We start from the raw sequence: 26441 nt of genomic DNA on the forward strand, positions 1-26441 counted from the left end.
CTGGACACTTCTCGCCTTTTATGCTGAGAACAAACAAACAAAATTTCTGGTGAATTTGATGTCTTTGCCATAAAAAGTAAACCTTCAACTTGAGGAACTGAATGTCCATGTTCTACTTACTCTTAGCCATATTTAAACAAGAAAGTAAGGAATGTTACACAACAGATTTAAACTTGAGATATATTTCACTAAACACTCTGTTGACAAACCGTACTACCATTATCCTCTATAGAGCCAACAGTTTAAAGGTTTCCATTGCATAGATAAATATCTGAGGCAGATTAACAAAATAATACGTTGCCCTGTCTGTTTAGAGATTTTTTCAGCAGAAAATCTTAAAATGCTTTACAAAAGTGGGAAAATACGTTTATCCCCATTTTATAGAGGGAGAAATTGAGGCATGGATTGTGTAAGTGACTTTGCTGTTGCAGAATGGTTTAATTATATCTGTCGGGTTAACAAGTTTTTAAAAATTACTGCTGTTGTAGTATGCTTCTTGGAAATCTGGAAAGCACTTTCTTGGCCCAGTTCCACAGTCCTTTCTCAAAGAGGTCCCTTTCACTAACCTGCCTTGGAGCATTTAGTTGTATATTTTTATTGTGCAGTATTTATGTATGTAGAACTTGTTTTAAAGATCTGCTTTCTTTAATATCTCATGTACTGCTTGCTTACAGAAATTCTAGTTAAAATTCTGCAGGGGGAAAACGCCTCTAAGTTCTTGATGATAAAACTTGTGGGTGATTGGGGTTTTTTGTTTTATTTTTTTATGCCTTGTATGATATTCTTGATGTAGTATTTCTATCTAATATGCTGATGATGATCAAAGTATACATTGCCAGTGGGCATTCTTAACATAGTAACTTCAATGCTAGCTATTAAATACATATAAGAAGTGCATATAAAAAGCATTTCAAACTGCAGGCATTTTTTTAAAAATGTGAGGAAAATCTGCTAAGATTACTACATATGCATGCAGTGTGACCTACACCTTTGCAGATAAGGGAGAATTGCCAGAGGGCAATCATGTACTCTTCTATAAATCTTATTTGGCCACTTGAAATGTTATCTGTTATGGGGCTGCTGCTAAACAAGATGCAACTTTGTGCGCCTTGTGACTCAAAATAGGTACTTGTTAGACTTCAACTTTTTTTAAAAAAATCAATACTTATTTGATTAATTGTTAGCATCTGTAGTTTTTGCTTTTTACAATGATGATGACCTTTATTTTTGTGCAGTAGAAGCTTATATCAAATACCATTTCATGCTTCTTTCTTAAAGGCCTATGCTAAGAAGGCAGCACTAAAAGGTGGTTTGGATAAGACTGTTAGTCTTCGAAAGGATTTGTCAGAGATGCATGAATGGATAACACAAGCTGAAGAAGAATACCTGGAGAGGGATTTTGAGTATAAAACACCGGATGAATTACAGAAAGCGGTTGAGGAACTGAAGGTAAAAGGCAGACTGACTGGTTTAATTTATGTCTGAAACTCTTCTTTGAAGCCATCACTGCACACAATCTGTTTGCTCATTTAAAAGAGTTGCTTTTTATATCTAGTTGGAAAATCTGAAATTTGAAGTGATAGGTGGCTTAAAGTAATTTGTTTCAATTTAGAGTCTGTTGAAAGATATTTAAATCTTCACAGTACTCTGTTGCTACAGGGTTTGGGTCCCCCCCCCCCCATTGCTTTATTGGATTTTGGATTCTTTGCAGTCTGAGCATTAATTTAATTAAGCAATAATTTCCAAAGAATCAGTTGTTAGCAGTAGTTAACCACTAGATAATTACTTGATAAATCAGGGTGAAATCGGTTTGATTGTTTAACTATTACATTAAGCAGAGAGAGAGAGACTATAATTTAGGACTTGAATTCAGGTGTTGTGCATTTATGATTTATTTATGATTTATTAGTGTATACTCTAAATCAACTGCAAGACATGGGCTTGATGCAGGAATTTATGGTGTGGGTTATGCAGGAGATGATTGTAATAGTCACTCTGGCCTTAAAAAAATATCTCTTTGTTAGGCAGAGTGTTTTATGGAAGTTTGGAAGCATGTACCCCTGCAGCTGAAGAGTTTTTCTTTATCAGCTGATAGAAAAGAAATCATGTAAATTCCTAAAGAAATCAAAATGGGACAACAGTGATTTGCCATGAATGAAATGTAACCCCATATTAAAAGTCAGCATATGCTATTGGGATATAATTAATATGCGGAAATATCTATATTACAATAGTTCATGGCACTTTTACATTACACTATCCATTGAAACAGGCATAGTAAGACAAATTATGTAAATTTCCGAGTGAAATGCAGAGAGAATTTTTGGCCTAGCACAATACTTCATAAATATAAGAGAATAAAATCCCATTACTGAAGTCTGCACATACAAAACATGCAATTTTTGACCAGATATAAATAGACTTAAATAATTGCCCTTCCCTCCCTTACTTTGATCATATCTTGAATACAAATTCTAACTAACAAGACATATATTAAAACTTCCACTACCATTCTTATCTGATACTTGTACTTACCCGGACAGTACTTTTACATTACTGGGCAAAAAGATAATTCTCAGCCTAACATGGCTCAAAGGAGAGGCAGGTACGAAGGAAGGGCATATTCCCATCTGCCATATCCATTGGCACATAGAGAGGGCCCAGAGATTTGGGGAAAGCATTCAAAACCTCCTGAAAGGATGTTGTAGCAGATACATTCCTCCTTTTGTGTTGAGAAGCTCCAGGAGGAATTCCTCTTGAACCTCCCACTGGTGTGGTGCAGAGCTACACTACTCCAACGGGGTACAACTGAGCCCATAGGTCCCAGTCCTGAAAAGAATTATGCAGGTGTTTAACTTTAAATATGTGAGTAATTTCAAGACTCCACTGGGACTTATGTGCTTACCATTAAGCACATGTCTAAGTCTTTGCAGGATCAGTGCCTCAATCTGTAAACATTTTGGAGCAGGGAACTGTTGTCTTGCATATCTGTAAAGGACCCGGCACATTAATGATATAATATACATAAACCTTACCTTATTATTTTTAGCAATGGCACAGTAATGTCTAAAAGTACCAGTCACAATCAGGACCCCATCTGTTGGGTGTTTCACAAGCCCCTAAGGAGAGACACCTTACCTGCACTGAGGATCTTGAATTTAATTAAAGTAACTCCTAACTAATGAGAGTAACAAACAGTAGGAGGGAAAGAGAGCACAGATGAGGGTGACAGTAATTAGTTGTGATTACATAGGCTAACAATGAGGGCGGCTTGGTGGTTAAATATGGTTTAATTATTTTTAAAATTCCCTATTAAACTGTGGTCCTCTGTGATTGCCTAACATTTGCATTTCTTTCACCTTTCTAACTGGGATCGCTGCTCACTTCTTACTGCATCTTCTTCCAAGACCAAGCCATGTTCACATCTCAAGCCTTCCATGCTCCACTGTTATCCCAGACAGTGCTATTGCATGAGGGAGGGATTCTCTCCCTAAATCCTCAGCTCATTCTGGAGATGAGTGGGATGATCCAAAGAATGCTCACGCTGAAGCTCAAATTTGAAATACAGCTGTGACTGGGGTCCTAGACAGATTTGATTTTTTTTTTAATCCCAATTGACTGTGCACTGTTAAAGATGGTTAATTTAATTTATTTGGAAGTAATACAAAAGATGTTTTAATCTGTAATGTGAAGTATTGCAGCATTGATGCCTGAAGCATTTTCTCAGCAAGTATATTATTGAAATTTTGTTTTGTTTTGTTTTCTTACTACTCCAAAAGATTCAGTAGTTCTATATTGTGTAACACATTTCTTTGTTATTCGTGATAAACGTGTACGTTGCCTCCAAAATGAAAACAAGATGAATACATTTTCATTGCACTATCAAAGATGATATCAGCGTGGTTGGGCATTACTTCCTTGATTCTTCTTTCTTTCAACCTAAGTAGAATCTGGATGCAATTATTTGAACTCTGCTTTCTTCTCCACAAGTCAGGACCAAAGTCATGACCATCATTTACTTCTATTTTACAGAGAGCAAAAGAGGAGGCCACACAGAAAGAGGTGAAGGTGAAGCTACTCACAGACTCTGTGAATAATTTTATAGCAAGAGCTCCACCTGCAGCTCACGAAGCCTTAGAAAAGGAACTTGACATATTAATTACAAACTACCAGCGGCTCTGCAGCAGGCTAAATGGAAAGTGCAAAACTCTGGAGGTCAGCTATTTTGTTGGTCTTTAATATTACAACTACTCAAACTGCAAAAATAAGATAGACACTAGCAGATGGATTAGCAGATAATAAACTCTTATCTTTGTCCCCTTTACTACTGTAATGCTAAATAAACTGTGCTCATATTAAGTTGATGTAAATGTAGTTCACAACCACAGAATCCAAATAGTTATCCTGATGGAGCACAGTTATATATTCAGCAACATCTGGCTAAACATGTGGAGAAGCAGCTATGATTTTTTTAAACTTTTGATTTTCTATCTAAATGGACATTTTTTTCACCAGGAAGTATGGTCATGTTGGCGTGAGTTATTGTCCTACTTGGATGCAGAAGATAAATGGTTGAATGAGATGGAGCTGAAACTCAGAGCAACTGAAAATATCCAAGGAGGTGCAGAAGAGATCTCAGAGGCACTAGATGTAAGTGCTGACTTAACGGATATAAAATATCAAGACACATATTGAGTTATACCAACACCATTTTGGAAAACCTTCCGTTACAGATGAAAGAAACCATGAATCTGCATAACTATTTGGGAAGATACAGACTATTTGAAAATCAGAAAGTACTACTTGATTCAACAAGTCATAATTTGATTTTAATGTGTGTGCATGTTTTAGGCTAACTACCATGTAAATGGAATAGAGTAATCCCTTGTGAAAATACTGATTTCTCATGTATGTTGATGATAATAAAACATATACTCTTAGAAATCCTGGCCCCACTGAAGTCAATGGCAAAACCATCAATGATTTTAGTGGGCTCCGTATTTTATCCTTAGGGCCTGGTCCTTTCAGTCTTTATTCATTATTTATGAAGGCAATGGGCTATCTAAGAATTATGTTTCGGTTTGTCTACATGAGGATAAAAGCGCCGCCGCCTGGCCATGGCTGGCTCGGATCAGTTAACTTGAGCTCATGGGGTTTGGGTTGTGGGGTTAAAATGTGCTGTGTTAACATTTGGGCTCAGGCTGGAGCCCTAGCTTTGGGACCCTCCACCCTCACAGGATCTACATAACAATCTTTCAGCCCCAGAGCCGAAGCCCCACAACCTCAAGTCAGCTGATCCAGGCCAACTGCAGGTTTTTTATCCCCGTGTAGACATACTCTTCTTCTTCTCACTGTATCAGAGTGCAGAATACAATTAATTAATTGGATGGTAACTTTGCACTTGGGCCCGAATCCAGTTAGGCTACGTCTACACTACGGGGGGGGGGGGGGGGGGAGAGGGATCAATTTCAGATATGCAAATTCAGCTACGGGAATAGCATAGCTGAATTCGACATATCTGATCCGACTTACCCCGCTGTGAGGACGGCGGCAAATCAACCGCCGCGGCTCCCCTGTCGACGGTGCTTACTCCTACCTGGGCTGGTGGAGTACGCGCATCGATTCGGAGATCAATTATCACGTCCCGATGAGACACGATAAATCGATCCGGGTGGGTAGTGAAGACCAGCCCTTAGAATACTTAAGCAAATGCTTAATTTTAAACACAAATCACATTTGATGGGATTAATGCAAGGAGGATGTGATAATTTTATTTATATAATTTTGATTTTCTATTTCAATAGACATTTCTTCACCAAGAGGTATGGGCATGTTGGCATGAGCTATTGTCCTACATGGATGCAGAAAATAAGTCAATGGGATTATTCATGTTTAAATTTAAGCACATGGTTAAGTGCTTTGCTAGACTTGAGGCCTTAGTCGCTAAAGCATTATTTTAGTAATGCATAGTACACAGTACTTTGTGGCATAAATATGAAATTGTTTGATACTTTGATCTGATGTCTGCATTTCAGTTGTGTCTGAAATGGAGGGTTTCTTTCTTACACATTAATGAGAGATGAGTGCTCTTCAGACTTTTCTGCTGGTCTGAGAAAAAGGAGAACAAATCATGATTTTTATGATTTTTTTTCTTTTCAGTCTTTGGAAAGCTTAATGCGACATCCAGAAGATAACCGCAATCAGATTCGGGAGTTGGCACAGACTTTAACTGATGGAGGAGTCTTGGATGAGTTGATCAATGAAAAACTGGAGAAATTCAGTACTCGATGGGAAGAGCTGCAACAGGAGGTACGTATAATATATCATCCCATTTTTTCATTTTTTTACCTTAAATAACTGGCACTTTAGCAGTTGACCTAATTTCCAAAAAAATAAAATTAGCTCCTAATTGTATAGGATAATTGAAAACAATAAGATACAATATTACTATGCTTCCTTGTATTGTTACTATGCAGTGCACCAGATTGTTTTACTTTAGAAACAAGGGAATTGCTTGTGTAGCCCTTACACTTCAAAATTCAGGTGTCTTCCTTTGAAAAATATCTGTGGTGAATTTAATATTAAAAAGCCCTATTCAGCACTTCTTATTCAGGCAAAACTCCCACTGGGAAGCCAACTGTTGTTTCAAAATTAAATGTCAAGTGTAATATTCTTTCACAAGTATATTTTCTGCCGAGCATGTCATAAAATGAGCACCCATGTCAATAAATAGCTTTGTAGGAAAACTTCAATAAAGAAAATATGTTTAACGTAAGGAGAGTGAAATTTGTGCATCTGACACAGTTCATAATGGTTCTTTTTGATGTGGAAGTTGTTCAATTTGCTTTGACTGAGACTGAACACTTATTACTAATTCTTTGGCAAAACCTACTAAATTCTTTATGCTTTTTACTGAGAAATCTGTTCAGAACACTATCTATCTATCTATACACACACGCGCGCGCGCGCACACACACACACACACACAGTTTTAAAATCCTTTTAGTATAAAAAATAAAATAAAAATCATGCTCTGGTGTCACCAGGAAATATTTTAAATACTATTTCAATTGACAAAATAAGTTTCATTTTTTGAACTAAGGTCTACATGGAACATTTAGTTTAGTTTGAAGGAAAAATATATTTATGTAAGTATGGGGTATGTTTGTAACGGTAGCAGAGAAATAAGCAAGTGATTAAGAAAGGTTTTCTGAAATTAAGTAGTAAGGTGAAAATCTTGTGACAGCTGCTACTGCTTCTTTCTGTTACTGTGGTTTCTTTTCATTGTCTGACATGAGTAAAAATGTAGGATAGCTAATAAAAAAAATTACAGGTAGTCACAGCTGTGTGTCACTTTCCAATGCCATCCCAGAGTGCTTATTTATCATTCTCATTTTGAAAAGTACCAGAATTGAGTAAATGAAGACTACAAATATTTCAGGAATAGAAGAAGTGGCCTGACTTTATTATCCAATTGGACCATCACTATTATAATGGAGACTAGATTGCACTGGTTACTTTGGTGTTCTGTGAAGGTAAAATCATGGGATTATCAAAAAATATTTTTCATTGCTCTTTATTGAGTGGATCAAACTTACATTAAAGTAAAGTAAATGCAAAACTTTGGTGGGGGAAAAAAATCTATGAAAATAAGTTGAATGTGGGGTAATAAGTGTGAGAGCAAGAGAAAAACATGTGAAACTAGACTGCCTTTGCCATGAAAGGAAAATGAATTTTAACTTGCCAGTCTACGGTATGGATCTGTGTTTTATTTGGGAGCTAGACTCTAAGGAGACTTGAGTGATAGTAATTTGGGAGGTCATATCAAATCACCGTACTTCAAGAAACTTGTAACATGAGGGGTTTGCACACGTAGCCACTTGTGAGCCAGTGTGCTGGTGCAACAGCACCCCCTTTGGTCAGACAGAGCATTGCACAAAGTTTACTTAATCTGGCAGGATGGCCAGTCAGCTCCTTTTGCTTGAGTCTCTATGGTAGTCCCATTCAGGGCTATGAAATGGGTTAGTCTTGCTGAGGTGTGTGGGCTCTTCCCCTTATCCCTGTGGGTTTTGGTACTTGCGGGATTTGGAAAACCCTTTCGTTTTTAAAACTGAGGGATTGATAGGGGAACCCAGACTCCCCACTCTATTGGGTTACAGATCAGGCCTTTAAACCAGGCAGGGGGAATCAGTCCTCGACAACTCCTCCTGGTGTACCCATAGCTCCTTCCTACCTACCTTGGTTTCTGTCAGCTTCTCCAGCCTTTAGATCGGGTCATGCCCTCTCTGCTTGCTGGCAGGAGTTTCCATTTCCAACCTGCTTGCTACTCTGGCAGGAGCCCCACCCCTCTGCTTCTTAGCTCTTTTATTCTCCCAGCTGCTGCCAGGCTGCCAGTAAGCCTTGGCTGACAGTTCCTGCATTAATCCCTTGGCTGCCTGGCCAGCCTGAGGTACATACACACCATGACATCACCGTTAATATGAATTGGGATTATGCAAGAGTATTTAGCAGGGTGGGGAATGAACCCCTGAATATCTCATTAGATTCTTTCTCACCTCCAAGTGAGAGCTCGAATTCTGATTTGTAATGCATTTGCTCCATTGCTATAAGAGTGTGGGAGAGTAAGGGAAACTTCATTTACTCTTCCTAGTTTTTAATGGAATAATCTGAAATAGAAAGTTATTTTGCAAACAAGAAAACAGGAGAAAACCTCTTCACTAATAAACTAATATATTCTCTAATTTTTATCTTCTACTGTATCGGATTGTATCATGGGCAGCCAAAGAAACCTACTTGCTGAGCTACAGAATCCACCTTTCAAGTCTCAAATCAACCTGTTGTACTGAGCACTGGAAATATTGCTCCTTGAGGGTTTTCTGACCTGTGTCATAACTGACCAGTAGAGGATGAATACTCATTTCCTTTCTCAGACTTTTCGTTTTGTTTAAATCCATTGATATTGGTGCTGATGTGCAGCAGTTCCTTCAAATATAGTTTGGTCTAGATTTGTGTTTCTTTTAGTTTCCAGTCAGTATTGGAATTTGAAACTGTTAGTATGCTGATAGTTATGGTTAATACAACTTTATGGTTCATAAATTGAGCAATCAGAATTCGGGGAATTCTAAACATAAAGGTTAAACTCTCCAACTTCACTCAGGTCCCTTATGCGTATAACCATAACAATGGTCGGTTCTTATTTCATTAGAGCTGGAGCACATTGTGACATGTATAATTAAAGTACTTTAAGGATGTGTCTACAGTGTGTAACGTTAGTGCCCTCGTGACCAAGATGGCGTCTGCTCTGCAGCAGCTCTGGCCAAGAGAAGGTGCGTGCAGGAATGCAGCAAGAAAAATCCCTTCCATCCTAGGAGCACCTGTTCCAAACCCCCCAGAGAGAACACACACACCCACAGGAAAAGTGCAATGGATATAAGAAAGGGAAATATTTATTTACAGAGGGATGAGAGGAGAAAAACAACAAGGGGAAATATAGGGGGAACAGTAAAACAGGATTGCATCCAAACCAAGGCCCCACAGGCCCAGTGGTAGCACAGTGTGAAAGGGCAGACACCGAGCAATGTGTCTGCACACTGAGTTCAGGAGTCCTGAGCAAAGTTCCAGTCCAGTGCCCTCCAAAGTTCCAGTCCAGTGCCCTCCAAACCCCTCCGGTGCCCTCTTCTGCCGCGCCCTGCAAAGCCACACAGAGCAACCACCTCCCCACTTAACTATCTAGCAGCCTCCCTCTTTATTCCCAATGCAGAGAGACAAGCCCCAGTACTCACAACCCCATGTAGCTCTGGGCAGCAGTAATACTGGGTCCAGCTCCAGCCTGTCCTTCTCCGGCGATTCCTCACTGGCACAGTGCTCCTCCTGGCTCCTGTCCTGGCGTGTCCCCTATCGGCTTCGTGTCCTTCCCAGACTTCAAGCAGGTTCTCTGCTGCTTCACTCTGTGAGGGCCTGCGGGCTGCAGCCCTTCTCTCTCGCTGGAGCTCCAGATCCAAACCCTGCAGTTTCCCTCCTTTCTCTCACTGCTCCCCTTCCCCCCTTAGGAAAAAGATTTAAAGGGGCCATGCTCTCTAAACTCCAAAGGGGTTACAAGTGCAATAAAACACCCGCAGCTGGCCTCTGTCAGCTGACATGGGGCTTGGGCTGTGGGCTATAAAATTGCAGTGTAGACATTGGAGCCTGGAGTCTGGGCTCCAGCCCAAATGTGTACACTGCAATTTTACAGCTCCACAGCCTGAGCCCTGTGAGTTTGAGTCAGCTGACAGGGGCCAGCCGCAGATGTTATATTGCACTTACCCTAAATATTTGCATCCATATTGCATAGGTTGAATTGACTATAAAAGTTGAAAAAGTGGAAAATTAAGCCCTGGGTATGAAAAAAAATAATTAAAGTATCATTAATGAAAGTTGCCAAGTTTTGTTCTGCTCCAACTATTGTACTTTTTTCAAATACAATTTTCATATTTGAAAATAATATGCATATAACTGTAAATGTATGTGTATGGTCAACATAATCTGCTCTGAGCAGTGGCCATTGGTAGTTAATGGATCTTCACCAAACTTATTAAGGGGGAGATGAGTAGAGGAGTCCGAATAAGAAACTGTAGGGTAACTGCCTAGGTCTTTGTTTGGAGTTGCTGGGGAAATAGGTGAATGGGGATTGGTGGTGCTGGAACTACTGGGAGATGAGTGGTTGCTGGGGTTTCCTAGGTAGCAGAGAACTTCCAGTGAGTAGATGGTACTGGGGAAAGGAAAGGAATCACTGTGAGGGAAGGTGGGGAATAGAAGGTGCTTTGGGGCGGCAAGTAGATGGTAGGTGTTGGGACAGGAGGCTTCTGGGTAATAGATGGGTGTTGGGACTGCTGGGCGCAGAAAGCAGCGGAGTGGTAGAAGGTGCCTGACTTTGTGGGATACAGAGGGCTGTTTGGTTAGCAGAGGCGGGGACTGGGGAATGTGTGTTGGGGTGTGCAACTGGCTGCAAGGAGGATGGGTAGGGTAGGAGCTAGATCTGATGTTGGACTCAGATCCAGCAGAGTGAACAAAGAGTTGAGACGACTGGCTGCCTGCTCATGAAGTGCAACTGTGCCCTGTATTAGCCAAAAAGTGGAACTACCTGCATATGTCATTTTTCTTCAGCTAAGTCAGACGGACAGGAATCCAGCTGAAATCTTGGAATGAGTTACAGGACTGCCAAATGCATGGTTATCATGTAAGATACATGACACTTGGCTTCCCTGATCATGGTTTACTGTTTAGTGTTCTCTTGTTCCATGTCTCCTGATGGCATAAGAAAAGACATTGGAAAAGAATTCTTGAAGGCAATTGTATATGAGTTATCACAGTGATACTTTTTGATTATTTTTTCCCCCATGATGCTTAGAAATGTATTCACACTCAGGAATAAAGAAACTATGCAGTAAATTAAGATTGAAGCAGAGGCCTCAACGATATTGAACTTAATCCTAAGGGGTTTAACTCCCCTCAGTGACTAACCGGCACCAACAGTGGTCCAACTTCACACCAGAAAGGGTAGGCATAACAAGGGGCGGCATTGGGGGAGGCTTGCGGGGGCTATAGCCACCCCAACATTTGCCTTAACCCCTGTAGCCACCCCTTCCAGAGCTGGCAAAAGGGAAATGGCTGAACATGAGTTGCCCAGTGCCACTTCGCTCTGCAGAATCCAAAATGGGTGTCACCTGTGGTTGCTTGGTCTGGGTGTGGCTATTTATTCCATGAAGCTAATTAGGCTCCTTCTGCTCCTTTCCAAGCAGCCAGATAATTTAGCATAAGTAGCCCATATTCTAAGGGTCCATTCACCAACCTTGTATCCCTAATATACTGGAACCTACAAGACTACAACAAAACTTTACTCAAGTTACTCAGTCATACTATTTACTTGCCCTAATAATTACCTTACCTTTTCCCCAGAACAAAATCCACTTTTTGAAATGTTTGACTAGAGAAACCAGTTTTGCATTTCTTGTTACAAAGATTCCTCAAAATTGAATTTTCCATCCTCTCTGTCAGGCGTGGCACCACACGCGTGCCTGGGGCGGCAAGCCCTGGGGGGGTGCGGCCTGCTGGTCACTGTGAGGGCGGCAGTCAGTCTGCCTTCGGCGGCACGCCTGCGGTAGCTCCGCCGGTCCCATGGTTTCGGCGGCAATTCGGCGGTGGGTACACCGAAGGCACGGGATCGGCGGACCTCCCACTGGCATGCCATCGAAAGCCGCCTGGCTGCCGTGCTTGGGGCGGCAACATACATAGAGCCGCCCCTGCTCTCAGTACCCTCAAATTGTATTTCCAGGATCATGCAAAGTCCTTGCACAATAATGCATTCCAGGCACAATGTAACAAATCTGTTCAAGGTTACTGTATTTTGAACTGGCTAACATCTAAACCAGGTCTCTCTATTTATTTTATTTGAATAGTTGTGCAGGCAATGTACAATAATAATAATGAGCAAAAACTTATCAGTGAAATATTTACTCTCAGTTAATTGAGCAAACAAACTAACCTATTGCAATATGACTGATTCCGTGAGAAGAAACTGTGCTGTTACTGAGTGAGAGAGATTTATCTGCAGAGGCTGATAATGTTATTATCTTTGTATTCCTTATCTTCTTTAGTTAACAGAGGAAGACTGTGTGTTTAGTTCTCCCTTTGATTGTGTTGGGCATGATGGATAAGCAATATGCATAGCCACTGTTGCCTTTTCAAGTGACTGATTCACATATAGCCGTGTGGAAATGTGTAATACTGGTGCCCGGAGAACATGAAGTTCTGCAAGCAGCGCTCATGACATTCCTGTAACTTTGAAAGTGACTTGTAGCCCACCCAACAAATTTCTGTTAGAAAGGGAGGATATGCTTCCATAAAGCTGGGAAAAGATGTTCGTATTTAGATTTGCGCTGTGTTGAATGGAAGTTTATTCTTGAGGGCCAACCCCTTTTTGCCATCAAGACATCTTTTTTTAACATTCCCCACAATCTCCATCCCCGCTGCCCATTTTTCCAAACCCTGTCCTGTATGTATGCATGTATGTATTTATTTAATCTTTTGTTCTACTCTTGTGGTGAGTGGGGATATCTTTCCTTCCACCCACCTTCTCATTATCTCTTCACGGATTGCTAACTTGGCTCCTCTTATGACTTTTGGAGAACCGGCAATATCAGCCTCATTCTGTACAGTAATAATCCCCAGAACAGCAGGATGCCCTTCTTGCAATACTTGTCAGTTTTGGAACACAAAATGAATAAAGATGTCTATCACCATTGAACCAAGAGGTCAGAGGTATTTTTTTATTTCCAGACAGTTGTATTTTGTAGCCCCTTAGCTCAAAAATAGAGTAAGAAATATTGCTAAAGTTTCTATGAGAATTACTTCTGGCATGAGGGCATGGAAAATATCAACCAAAATTGAGTATTTCAAAATGTTGAAAGCATGTGAAAATTGTGTTTATAATGAAAATCCCAAAATAACCTTATCTACTCCCAGACAAAAACTAAGTTAAAATTTAGTTAAGGTTGAGAGTATATCAGTAATTTGGAGGAGAAGAAAAAATAGAGAGATATAATTATCCCAATAACAGACATCATAAACCAAGAGTTAAGTTAAATTTTAAATAAATCCAAATATGTTAAGATATGGAAATGCACAGTTAAGGCACTCAAACAACCTTGACTCTGCCCTGGGTTGACACCATCCAATAACCAGAAAATATGCATGAGTTTTAACCTTTTCAGGAGTCTGAAGAGTCTGTTATTCCATTATTTAGATGACACAGGACAAAAAAGTCTGACTGGATGCTAACTTTTTATACAGATGTTTCATTAATTTCAACTCCTACACTAATAAAGTTACTTTTGAATTTTGAGAAAATTCATTCTGTATTCAAAGAGTAAGTACTGTAATTTGGGAGTGGATATGCTGTATTTTTCACAGATAACACAGAGATTACATCCTTCAAGTGTAAAACTCTGTTTTTCCTTTACTATAAAACTTTGACTAGAACCTCCATAATATATATGAAACTAACTGTGCAACTGAAGTTATTGAAAAGGTGAATTGTATTATTTGATAAATACAGCAATAAGTGAACATGTATTAAAAGGCTACATCATAATGTACACCAAAAGAGATTTTATCAAGAGGCATGGGGTACAGTGTTAAAATGAGTGAGCACCTTTAACTGTCAGATTTCTTTATATTTGAATGCTTCACAGTGCATCCTAATTTCTCTTAATGTCAAGTTTTTTATATGGAATATATTTAACAGTTAGTGTGTCTGCTGAGTTTTCCAGATGTTGATTCTTGAATTATACATTGATCTCAAGTATTGGGAGCATAAGCTTTCGTGGGTAAGAACCTCACTTCTTTTTCTCTTGCATCTGAAGAAGTGAGGTTCTTACCCACGAAAGCTTATGCTCCCAATACTTCTGTTAGTCTCAAAGGTGCCACAGGACCCTCTGTTGCTTTTTACAGATTCAGACTAACACGGCTACCCCTCTGATACATTGATCTCAGGTATCTTCTGTACTACAAAGAAACTAATCATTTTATGCTAATGCATTTAAAAAATCTATAAAATGGCTATTGAGACTGTCAGAAAAAATTAGTAATTAACATGTTTTTTCTTTCCATTTTCATTCTGCAGTTTCCTAAAAGCAGAATTTTTTTGCTTTTATTTTTCTTGACAGCTGTCAATTTCTCTAAGTCAGAAATATCTAAACAGTTGCTGCTTGCCCTGAAACTTCCCATTTACCAATAAACTGTTGGAGACGTTGCTTTACAGATTGGAGCCCTCAGCTTTATTGTCTGTGATCTGATAGTAGGGCTAGAGCCTCTTGTTATGCTCTCAGAGCTGTTTATATACTGTCGTGCTGAGCCATTCATTTGTGCTGGTGTTCTTCCCCCTAACGAAAAAAGTAGTTCAGCTTAAAAAACTAAAAACATATTCAATTAACATATTTAATTTCTTCACTATCTTGCTATATATAAAAGACATTTTTCAAATGTATTTGCTAATTTTCCTGCACATGTGGCCACTGTTGATCTCAAGTCCATGGCTTGACAATACACTTCCCTGTATGTATGCTTGCTGTTCCTAGGCCACTATTCCTAAACATAAGGTTACAGCCCAACCTAGCAACGAGTTTCCCAGCATTAAAGAGAGCACACAGGTGATTGCGTGAAATCCTAGTGTATAGCAAAGTACTCCGGTGCTCTCAAATGGTAGCCACTGTGAGCTAGATTTTCAAAAGAGCCGCGAGGCAGATTTAAGTGCCCAGCACCTACAGTTAGGATGGATTTTCAAAAGAGCTCAGCCCCATTTACATACCTTAAGACCCACAACCTTATTTCTGTCCCAACAGAGATGCAACAATGTAGCATTAAAAAAAAGATTTAGCAAATATTGCACAACGTTATTTCTGCAGTTCAGTTTAAGGAATAGATAAATAAAGTTTCATGTATAGTACATCTGTCATCCTGGTCCTGAAACGTAGCTTCTATTTTGTGGGATAAACAAAGTAGTTCTATTATTTATTAAATTAAGAATTAAGTTATTGTATTCTAATACATATTGTTATAATTTGTTAAAAGGAGACTTTTGCATAGTTTAATATAACTTGTTCCCACTTGAACGTTAAAACAGAAATCTCTTTCTTTACCAGCTTACTTTGTTTTCATCTTATGTGGAGTGGTTGGTTATTTTGTAGAATTTGAGTTCAGGAAAAGTGGAACTTCTTAAGGTATTTAGAGAGATGAAGCAGTGTGGGGAAATGGTAATGCAGGTTTCATTTTAGCAGGGCCGGCTCTAGGCACCAGCAAAACAAGCTGGTGCTTGGGGCGGCACATTTCTAGGGGCAGCATTCTGGCGCCGGCCATGCCGCCCCTAAAAATGTGCCCCGGCCGCCCTAGCTCACCTCTGCTGCTGCCGCTCATGCGCCACGGCGCGCGAAACCGCTGATTCGCGCGCCGCTGCTCGCCCTCCCTACCAGGCTCTCAAACCTGGGAGGGAGGGGGAGACCCCGAGTGGATGTGGCGCGCGTGCTGCTTTTCCCACTCCCATCCTTCCCTCCTAGGCTTGAGAGCCTGGGGGGAGGAGACAAGGCTGAGGATTTGGGGAAGGGGCGGAGTTGAGGTGGGGCCGGGGGTGGGGTAAGAAAAAAATGGGGGGCGGCGGCCAAAATTGTTTTTGCTTGGGGTGGCAAAAATCCTAGAGCCGGCTGTGCATTTTAGGACTGCTAGCCTGGAGAGTGTCCTTTTAAGTCCTGTTATTGAGTGTTTTATTTTTCACTGATGCACTCACCTCGAAAAATCTAGATCATGTTTTTAGATTGTTCTAATTGTTATAGTTAATAAATTTCACTGCATTTAATTTACTCCTAGTAATAATACTACTGTAGTATAGTGCCAAGGAGCCTCAGTCATGGTCCAGGACCCCATTCTGTTACGTGTTGTATAAACACAATCCATTAGCGCACCTCTGTCCCCCTATGTTTACAATCTAAGTACAGTACATAACAAATTTGGATGATGGCTGTTATTTTAGCATCTGAAACCTGAAGTGAAATCTTATTCACATGTGTGTACACAAGGGGGGGGGGGAAACCCCACCACTGCCACCTAGCTTTTTTAGCTATTACTTTATCGTCCTCATTTCAGTCACTGTCTTTGTAAACGATAGATGTTGACAGTTTTCAAAACTGAACTTACCCTTTTTAATGAAAGACAGATTAGGCTTCTAAGAATTTGATATCTCTTTCCAGAATATGTGCATATTCACATTGACTATATGAGATAAAGTTTAAACCTCAAAGCAGATGAAAGTAAAAATCATGAAAGTAGCAAAATCTAGTGGTACATTATGAAGTAACATTGCTTCAGTGATTCATTTGCTGATGTAATCGTGGATAATCTAAGCACTATACCCAGATGTACAGACACTCTTTTCTTAACCTGTGTACTATATAATCTTTTTAACATTCGCTTTAATAAAATTTTTAAATCTGTTCTTACTTTAGTAGCTCAGGTGTTTCCATTAACACTGATCCAACCTGCAAAGCTTTTCTGTTCCACGGAAAATTCCTAGAACTGGCAACCCTGGGGCTGTTATCTAATAAGCTGTTTAGAAATAGTACAAAGCATCTTACAAACACCCAAAATAGTAAATACTGATAGGGAACCCTATCCTTTCACTATTAACATCAGCCAATGAGGGCGTTCAGAATAGTAACTCTATCTCATTGACTAAAAGTAAGGACCTGAAAGGACCAGCATTCCACTTAGAATATATTATTACCACAGAGACACACAAAACTCTAGCTGATAGATATTTCAAACCTTTTTGACAAAAGACATTGGGTCCTAAAAACTGAAGGTAGCTATGGAGTCAGAATAAAATGCAACTATCCCTTGTTCAGCAAACAAATCTGTGTTTGGTGTGAACACCCACATCCCAGGACCAGACAACACTATAGTCCACCCGCATTGCTCTCTTACTTCCCCTTTAATTCATAATTTACAAGGAAAGTTAGTCACTGCTATATTATGGGTAGAAATATGGCTGGACTTACAGAAAAGCTAATGATCCCAAACAAAGACTGGGAACATTGTTGCTTGTCTCATATTTGTAGCATGGCATGGAAAAGATTAGACCCCATTGTACTAGGCACTGAAGAAATATATAGCAAAGGGATGGGGTCCTTGCCTTGAAGAGTTTACAATCTAAGTTCAATATGGGAGACTACAAGTGGATATAACAAACAGATAGAGGGAAGCACAAGGTAATGGGGAGATAATTACAAACAGTATAATAAACACCAGTCACCGTTTACCAGCTGGTTTATCAAGTGTTTTGTAGGCATAATGGCATAAATGGGTTGTAAGGGAAGATTTGATGGAGAGTGCTTTTCTCAGAATTTGACAAGCATCATTATACTTTCTCCCATGCTGCCCCTTAGCTTGGAAGGCATTCCCCTGGGCTATTACATTACTGTCCTTTAATCTTTCCTGAAAATGTACTTTTGGCTTTATGCCTACAAAACACTTGACAATGATTAACCAGCTAGGGTTTGCATTTCTACAGAGTAGAAGAGATTATATAGGATGAGGATAGACCACGAAGGGCCTTAAAAATGAAGGCAAGGATTAAATCCTCCTTTCAGAGTTAGCATTCAGTCCCTACTCCAGGAAACTATTTATATTTCATATATGAGAGTTCCTTCTTGAGAGATCTTTTATTCCTCTCACTTGCTGGAATGGATTATCTTGGATTGGATTGTGATGACAGTAACCCCATTCTGAGTCAACAAAATCTCTTGAACTATATAATGAGATCAGGAGGCCCATCAGGCTTCTGTGTGGAACACTGCATCAGGGAGGATAGTTTTATTTTACAGTTTTGCGGTCTCCTCTTCACTCTAGCTTTGGCTTTTAGGGGTCCTTCAAACCTTAGAGTTTTTCTGTGCAAATTCTTTTAACAAGAGCTGAATGGGTGGCAAAAAGAGGCGAAATTTATCTTACAAAAAGGTGGCTGTGAAAGAGTCAGGAGCACTCATTTATACTGCAGCCTATGTTTATGAGAAAAAAAATATTGACTGTACATTTTCAATGAATTATGTATGTGTTTATTTGTTATTGTCTTTAGGCTGTGAGAAGACAAAAGGTTCTTGAACAGAGTATCCAGTCTGCCCAGGAAATTGACAAAACCCTTCGCTTGATCCAAGAGTCTCTTGCCTTCATTGACAGACAATTAACAGCCTACATTGCAGAGAGAGTTGATGCTGCACAAGTCCCCCAGGAAGCACAAGTAAGTTACATTTGGGTTAATGGTCTTGAATTGATTTGTTAATCACACTGGATTTCTGAATCACTGAAGAGTGGTGGGCTTTCTGTCTCTCTTTTTTTAAAATAAGAGGTTTAGAATTTTTGCAGTGCTCTAAATTAAAAAGATGAACTTGCAACGGGTTTTTATAACACACTACATTTGAAAGGGCAAGTAAAGTTTAGATAGAAGTATTGCTGGAAATGGGCCACCTTGATTGCATTGGCCTCGTTAGCACTACAAAAGTAATTTTCCCTCCCTTGGTTTTCACCCCTTCTTGTCAACTGTTGAGAATAGGCCACTTCCACCTTAATTGAATTGGCTCCTTAGCACTGACCCCCCACTGGGTAAGGCAACTCCCATCTTTTCATGTGCTATAATATATAGTCTTCTTACTGCATTTTTCACTCCCTGTATCTGATGAAGTGGGTTTTAGCCCACGAAAGCTTATGCCCAAATAAATGTGTTAGTCTCTAAGATGCCACGAAGACTCCTCGTTATTTTTATTTAAAGGGGGTTGTTTATGTACCAATATAATCATACTTTCAACTTTTTCACCTATGCCTATCCAGATGATTTAAAGGACCTTAAATGCAATGGAAGGTTATGCAGTAACATTAAAATGGCAATGGAAAACAAAGTGGCTCTTTAAAATTCAATCTTTCTTATGCCAGAATTTACTCATCATCTTCTTCCTACTTTTAGTTGGTTTATTTGTAAAGCCAATTAGATGGCATATGGATTGCTACTAAATTATCTAATCACAGGTACTGTGGTTAATTGTTACTTTGATTTACATAAATATCCTTACATTTTAGTTCTTCAATTCAGACAAGTTTAAAAGAAAATCATTCTTTCCTTTCCCTCCTACAACTTATTTGTTCAGGCTTTGAACCTAGAGCACATTTACCATATCTGACACCAGTTTGTGCTTTTCAACTATTTTCACTATAACATCTATCCATAGCCCTGTTTAAAAACAAAACAAAACAAAACAAAAGTAAGTTGAAATAAAGCCCGCTGCTACTAATACCAAAGTATTCAAATTGTACTATAGGAAATCAAATAGCTTTTCAGGTCATTAGATATTTAATAAAAAGTATGATAATATCAGGAGAAAATAATATGGAAAAGTATATATGGATTGTAAGGATTTGTCAGGCTAATGCCAACTGCATTTTCCGTTAGAAATAGTGATTCCTAAGTACAGATGTTTGGCAAGGAGAAGCTTGAAGAGTTGGTCTCAGATACAGACAAAAATGGACAAAAGACATTGTGGGCCTGATTTCAGAAGTCCTGAGCGCCCACAGCTCCCACTGAAGTTAAAGGGAGCTGCGGTTCCACCACAACTCTGGAAATCAGGCCCTGTGTCTTTTATATTAAAAATAATTTTAAAAAGTTAAAAATCCATTAAAAATATGTATATTTAAAGCCCAAACCAAATATTTAGACTATACCAGGCCTTATTCTGCCCTCAGTCTAATTTTATACTGTTATAATTACTGACTCCGGTTGAGTTGTTTCCATCTTATACCAGTGTAAGAGTAGAGTCAGGCTTAGATGATTTACTCCTTGTGTATCAAATTTCAGTCCTAAACTAGAGTATTTACCCACTACTGCCCCATTTAAATGTGTTGTTCTTCCTCCTAAAACTTTGATCAACATAGAGTATTATTAGGTAACTCAGGGCTTAACTGAGCCTTTGTCAAGGGAGCATTGGTATGATTTTCATCTTCTAAATCTATCTCTCTAAAGATTAGCAGTTTAGGAAACATTCAGTACCGTCTGTTTGATATGGCTGTTTCTGGACCTTTTCAAAAATATTCTCTGATCAAAAGCATATCCATCCTTTAGAAACTGGCACAGATACATCCACAGATGTAGTATTGATGGTGATTCAGGTTTTATATAAAAAGCAATATTTCAATATTTTAACCATTGAATCAGGGTAACACTCAACCAACCAAAATTTAAGCTGGAATATTTTTGGATACATTGGCAAACTCATTTTTTTCCCTCCAAAAAATTTGTGTTGCATATGGATTTTATTGCCTCATGTCTGATGCTGAATTCGCCTAATCATAATAGGTGTGAAATCAAACAACCCAGAATTTGTTGACTCTTTCCCCTTCACAGTTTTATTTTAAGATGCAGGTAAAATTTTTTGAGAAAACCAAGTTCTCATCAGAACAGATTGAACTCAAATATTACTGTTCTCTGAAACTCAGTCTGAAGTTCCTTAAAATCCTTATAGGAAAATAAAATGTACAGTGCATTTTAAATGGGTAAATTAGCCTGATTCATCCCACCAGTGAATGGCAGGGCTAAGGTACTGGCTCATCTACTGAGGAGCCCCTGCTGGCACACCTCCTACAAAGAGATCAGAGCTTTTCCTTCATGATAGAACTCCCATGTCAAAGCAGTGGCTGTCCTGCTACCTGCCTTTCCGTTAGAGTGAATGGCCTTCTTTTTCCAGGGAAGGGGATAATTAATTAGTGATGGTTAATCAAACCCAGAGACTATAAAATAAACTCTTCAGTAAAGTATGTTGCACTCCTAGAAAAATAGAAGGAATTTTAATCAGAAAGATGTCAAGGTTTTTTAATGTTTGGTTCCCAAATTCAAACCCAGGGCTAAAGTAGAGACAAAATGAAGTGAAATGCAGCTTCTCTTGTTAAACTAAAGTGATTACTTTGATACATGCAGAGAGATGGCAAAAGAAAAGGGGAGTTTTCAGTGTTAAATATATGCTATTTGAGCCCTGCTTTGGATCACCTTTTGAATACAAATTCCATGTGCTTCTTACTCCACCATGTGGCACTGAGAATTTAATGCTGTAGAACTATTGTCGGGTAACAGACTACTTGCTGCCTGTCTCTCTCCACCTCCCACTGAAGATAGTGTATTCAAACACAGTAGCCTAACTACAGCCATTCAAAGAAATTAATGGGTTCAGATCCCTGTAAGGCACAGCGATAAAACCGTGTGTTGAAAGAGAATAAAATAAGACAAATCTTACAAAATAAATTCATGAAGAAGTCATTTCTGTGTACGCTTGACCTCACTATTCCACAATGACCTCTCTTTCATCTACATGAATATACAAAGGTTATGCAAGTATTAAAATTATTACCATGGGATTTTTCTCACCCCTTATTTTTACAAATGCTCTTTCATTGTATGTTTTAGTTGAAGTACATGGAGTTTTTTAAATGTTGCTATTATAAAAAGAAAAAAAATCTATTGTGAATATAAAATGTGTGTGCTACTTAAAGTACTCATTCTATAATAAACAGTCTACTTACTTCTGAAAGAAATAAAAAATACTTATGTGCTATAGACTAATTTCTAGGTTTTTTTCAGTTGGCATTTTTTATTATATAAACCAGTCCCCTAACACTTATAGCATGTTTTTTAATTCCTCGGTTTCTGCTGTTACTTTGGACTTTTCTTGTTAAAGTCCAATTATTAGTGTAGGCCCCAATCCTCCCAAAACTTACATTATTGCAAAAGTTTGTGCTCATAGTTCCACTGAAGTTTTTGTTTTAACTAATTGGCTGCATGTTTTTTTAATGCTAAAACTTTAGTTTTGGTTTATAATAATTTAAAAAGAATTTTCCAGGTAATTAAAGATATGGCATTGCAGAAATACTTAGCTTTTTTCATAGTACATATTCTGTTTAGTTCAAAAAGCAGTATGGTTTTTTATGATATGTGAAAGAAGCATCTTCCTGGGCTCCTCTAAACATTGCAAATATCTTGGAATAGGCTTGTGTCTTTTTTTTCTGCCTGTGCACTTGTCTAAAACGCAGTGCTAAGGACAAATGACCTACATGAAATTACTTTGTAAATGAAAGAGAGGCAATAAGTATCATATACTGCTTTTCCGCTATTGCCCCTTCACATTCTGAAAGAGTAATATTTAAGTAATCATACTTATATGTTGGTGTGCATTAAACTTCTGATTACATCTTAAGTGAGAGTGGTTATTCATATGTTGTTAAAATACCCTTGTGCCTTGTACTGGAGCAATGCTAATGTGATGCCTTAATAGCAAAAGTTGTTGAGTTATATGACATTTCACTTAATGAGGAACATGCCACACATCATTGACTACAGAGTCAGTGATTTAGGATAAAGAATTCACAATGGTGTACGCAGCTGATAATGTTAAAGACATTAATATTTTTTTCATGTTCTAAACTTGGAGACTTATTTCACTGAGTTCTCTATGGAACATTAGTACTCAAAAGGGAGCAGCTGATCTAAGCATCATTCTGAAATCCAAGCTCAGATTTTATTTGAGCAATTTGAATTTCTGCTCAGAATTCTGTTCTATTCTATATAGATTCTTATATTGTCCTTATCACCATAGTATGTGTATGCCTTACAGTAGTGCATTAAGCGATGTGACTGACATCAGTCATGTGTGGTTTGTTCTTTCTGTCATCTTCACAGAGGTATAGGTCTGTGTGAGGTAGTGTTTTGTTTTGATAGGGTTTTATTTGGGAGGGGGGGTTAATACGTATGTTGCTATATGTTTATGTTAGAGACGGTACAATGGAAAAAGTGCACCTTGCACTTGAAGTGAAAGATGGTGAATTAGTGGTGGTCCTTAGTTCCTGTGGGAGTGTGTGTCATCGTTGGACTGGCCCCCCAAAAAGCAGAAGGGTAGAAAATGTGCTATGTTGCATTTCCATTTTTTATTTGTAATTTACATAAATTTCCACTTGTATATAAATTATAAGCATTGAGTATAATCTGCTGTTAGATCAGTCTGTGGAGGAAAAAGTTTAGCTTAGAGTTTAGTATAGAAACGGCCAAGCCAAGCCAGGCAGAACCTGCCTTCGTTCATTCATGTTTGAGTAGGCCTTGAGGAGTACCTTTTGCTAAAGTCTCACTTTCGCTTGGATTTATAGATGTGACTGCAAGTTTGAAATTAGCTATGTTGTCTAATGACTAATGCTGAAGTTTAGTGCAAAGACACTAGGAAGTATAGTGAGTATGATTAAACGGGGTTCAGAATTAAAATACTCAACATGCCAGCTACTATTAAAAGGTGTGAGTAACTTTGATCAATCCCATCATATACTGCTGTTTGGGAAGGAGAGATCCTTTTAAACAGTGAAACATGCCTGCTAGCCTTTCTTACTTGCTATCTGTTTTTATTAGAGTTGGTTTAAAAAAAAAACTGTGATGGTATAGTTTTCCATCAAAAATGCTGATTTGACAGCATCAACACATTCTATGGGGATGTGTCAATTCTGTCAAAACTTTAAACAGAAATGAGGCAGGCAGGCTAGCCTGATGTCTGACCACCTAGCTTGTCTGCTGCCCCTGTCACTGGCTGGCTACCCAACCAGCTTGCCACTAGCCAATTCCCCAACATTACATTATGACATGAAGTGTTGTCATTTTTTTCATATAATATTATTTTATTTTATATTGATTTGTATTGTATTTATTTTATATTTTTATTTTACTTTAGTTTATATTATTTTCATTATACTAATTAAAGTAGGAAATTAACAACCCAGTTGCCAATCAGAATATCAATTACAAATAACCAGTTGGCATATCAATTACCACTGAGCAAACAAAGTTCTAGCTACCAAACCTATTCCAATATAAATAGTAATTACCAAGTACCAGTTAGAATCCAAATAACTAATAACAAATTAGAAAACCAATCACACATTTTTCATTTTATAATACAAATTAAAAATAATTATTAAATGCTCATTTTAAAATAAAATAGTCAAAACATTTTGACTGTTATATTATGTCATGTTATAATTTAATGGTCAAAATGTTTAGACTTTTACAGTCTATTATAAATTATTATGGAATGCAATATAACCTAAGTCTAGTCAATAAATTTGAAATGAAAACTTTAGATAAAGTCAAAAGGAAGGGTCTTTTCAGTTTTTCCAACATATAATTTTGGAATTTAGTTTCACAAGAAATATTAAAATGTCGATATTTTCTGATTTGGAATGGGGAAAAAAATCAAAACTTCAGCATGTCCTGCAGGGAATTCTGGGCTCTGGTTAAAAACAAAAAACAAACAAACAAGAAAACCTTTTCCACCTGCTTTAATAGCTCTTAAACCACAGGGATTTTGTTTTTAATCTAAATTTATAGTTACCACAGTTCAGGGTAACTATATGCACCCGTATACCCTCCTTATAGTCAACCAAGGGCACTCACTCTAGACTCCCAGCTCCTGGGTCATCACCTCTCTTGGACAGAGACCTGTGCCTATCTTCCTCCTGACTGAGTGGTAAGGCTGCACAGCTCCCTGATTTACACGGTGACATTCCCAGCAAGCCAGACTGTCTAAAAGGTCAACTTCTGCATTTTGCTTTCTCTCCAGAGGCTATGAATAGTGCAGTTGTCTGCAGTTATGTGACACAGCTCTTTCTAAGCAAACATGACAAGGAGTCTGGTGGCACCTTAAAGACTAACAGATTTATTTGGGCATAAGCTTTCGTGAGTTAAAACCTCACTTCTTCGGATGCATCCGAAGAAGTGAGGTTTTAACTCACGAAAGCTTATGCCCAAATAAATCTGTTAGTCTTTAAGGTGCCACCAGACTCCTTGTTGTTTTTGTAGATGCAGACTAACACGGCTACCCCCTGATACTTAAGCAAACATGTTTATTCTTAAAATGAAAGCATTACAAAAAAAAAACCCTTTTCAAAACAATACAAGAATCTACACATATGCTAAAAAGTTTACCAGAGGTAACCCCAACTTCAGCCCTGGCTCTGATAGTTGTCAGTCCTTCAAAACCCACAACTGTTTTTTCCCCATGGTTACAAGTTCATAACTGTCTCAGATTCAGAACCAAAATCCCAACTGAACAGATCAGTCTGTTTCTTTATATAGGTTGGGTCTTTGATCTCCAACCTATGAGAACAGATAATCTAAACATAATCACCTTCTCTTCAGGGTATAGCTTCAAAAGACTGGGTTTAACATAACCAGACATGAGGCATTTACATTAACCTCTCCCTAGCTATTCCCCAAGGAATCTTCTTCACACTTTTTGTCACAAACAGCCCATTCTTGTCTGACATAATTTCAGTGTAGTCCTTTGAAAATGCAGGCATCATATCACATCTCCCCCTAGAGAGGTTATATACAATCCCATTCCAGAATAATACATAAACTTTTCAATGAATTTTTTTAAGGATATTGCAGAAAATTGTCATATCTTTCACATATAGCAAATGCCTAAGTGCACCTATGATGAATGAAATATGGTATCCAAACTATTTTCATACTCTTTGTAATTATATTTTTGATTCTAGTCTTATAGTTTACATGTTATACCAATAGAATAAAAACCAGCAGGCTCTTATTAAGACGGATAAGGCAAAGATGCCACATTTATTGTAAATATAATGATAAAGCAAAAGATAAAAGTAAACAACGTTGTTTGACTACTTACTCCTATCACTACTTATTCCTTATACACACACACACACACACACATTCATTTACATAATCATTCATTTAAGTTCTGTATAGGTGTTATTGTTACCAGCCTAGAAGTTGCTCATGCCAACTTACTGGCCAGGTATCTTGGTCATGAGGATGGAGC

The 26441-nt window shown here is 38.4% G+C and overlaps 1 protein-coding gene across 9 annotated transcripts in view; it reads left to right on the forward strand.

The window, feature by feature from the left end:
• Window positions 1-26441, forward strand: part of DMD (dystrophin) — a 2004766-nt gene that overhangs the window by 860825 nt on the left and 1117500 nt on the right. For all 9 annotated transcript variants that reach the window (XM_054005916.1, XM_054005912.1, XM_054005914.1 and 6 more), the window contains 5 exons: window positions 1279-1449; window positions 4033-4215; window positions 4516-4650; window positions 6160-6309; window positions 18656-18817. In XM_054005916.1, the coding sequence (XP_053861891.1) occupies window positions 1279-1449; window positions 4033-4215; window positions 4516-4650; window positions 6160-6309; window positions 18656-18817 (801 nt within the window). The remainder of the gene's footprint in view (window positions 1-1278; window positions 1450-4032; window positions 4216-4515; window positions 4651-6159; window positions 6310-18655; window positions 18818-26441) is intronic.

This window comes from Malaclemys terrapin, chromosome 1 (genome assembly GCF_027887155.1).
Source record: "Malaclemys terrapin pileata isolate rMalTer1 chromosome 1, rMalTer1.hap1, whole genome shotgun sequence".
Taxonomy (NCBI): domain Eukaryota; kingdom Metazoa; phylum Chordata; order Testudines; family Emydidae; genus Malaclemys; species Malaclemys terrapin.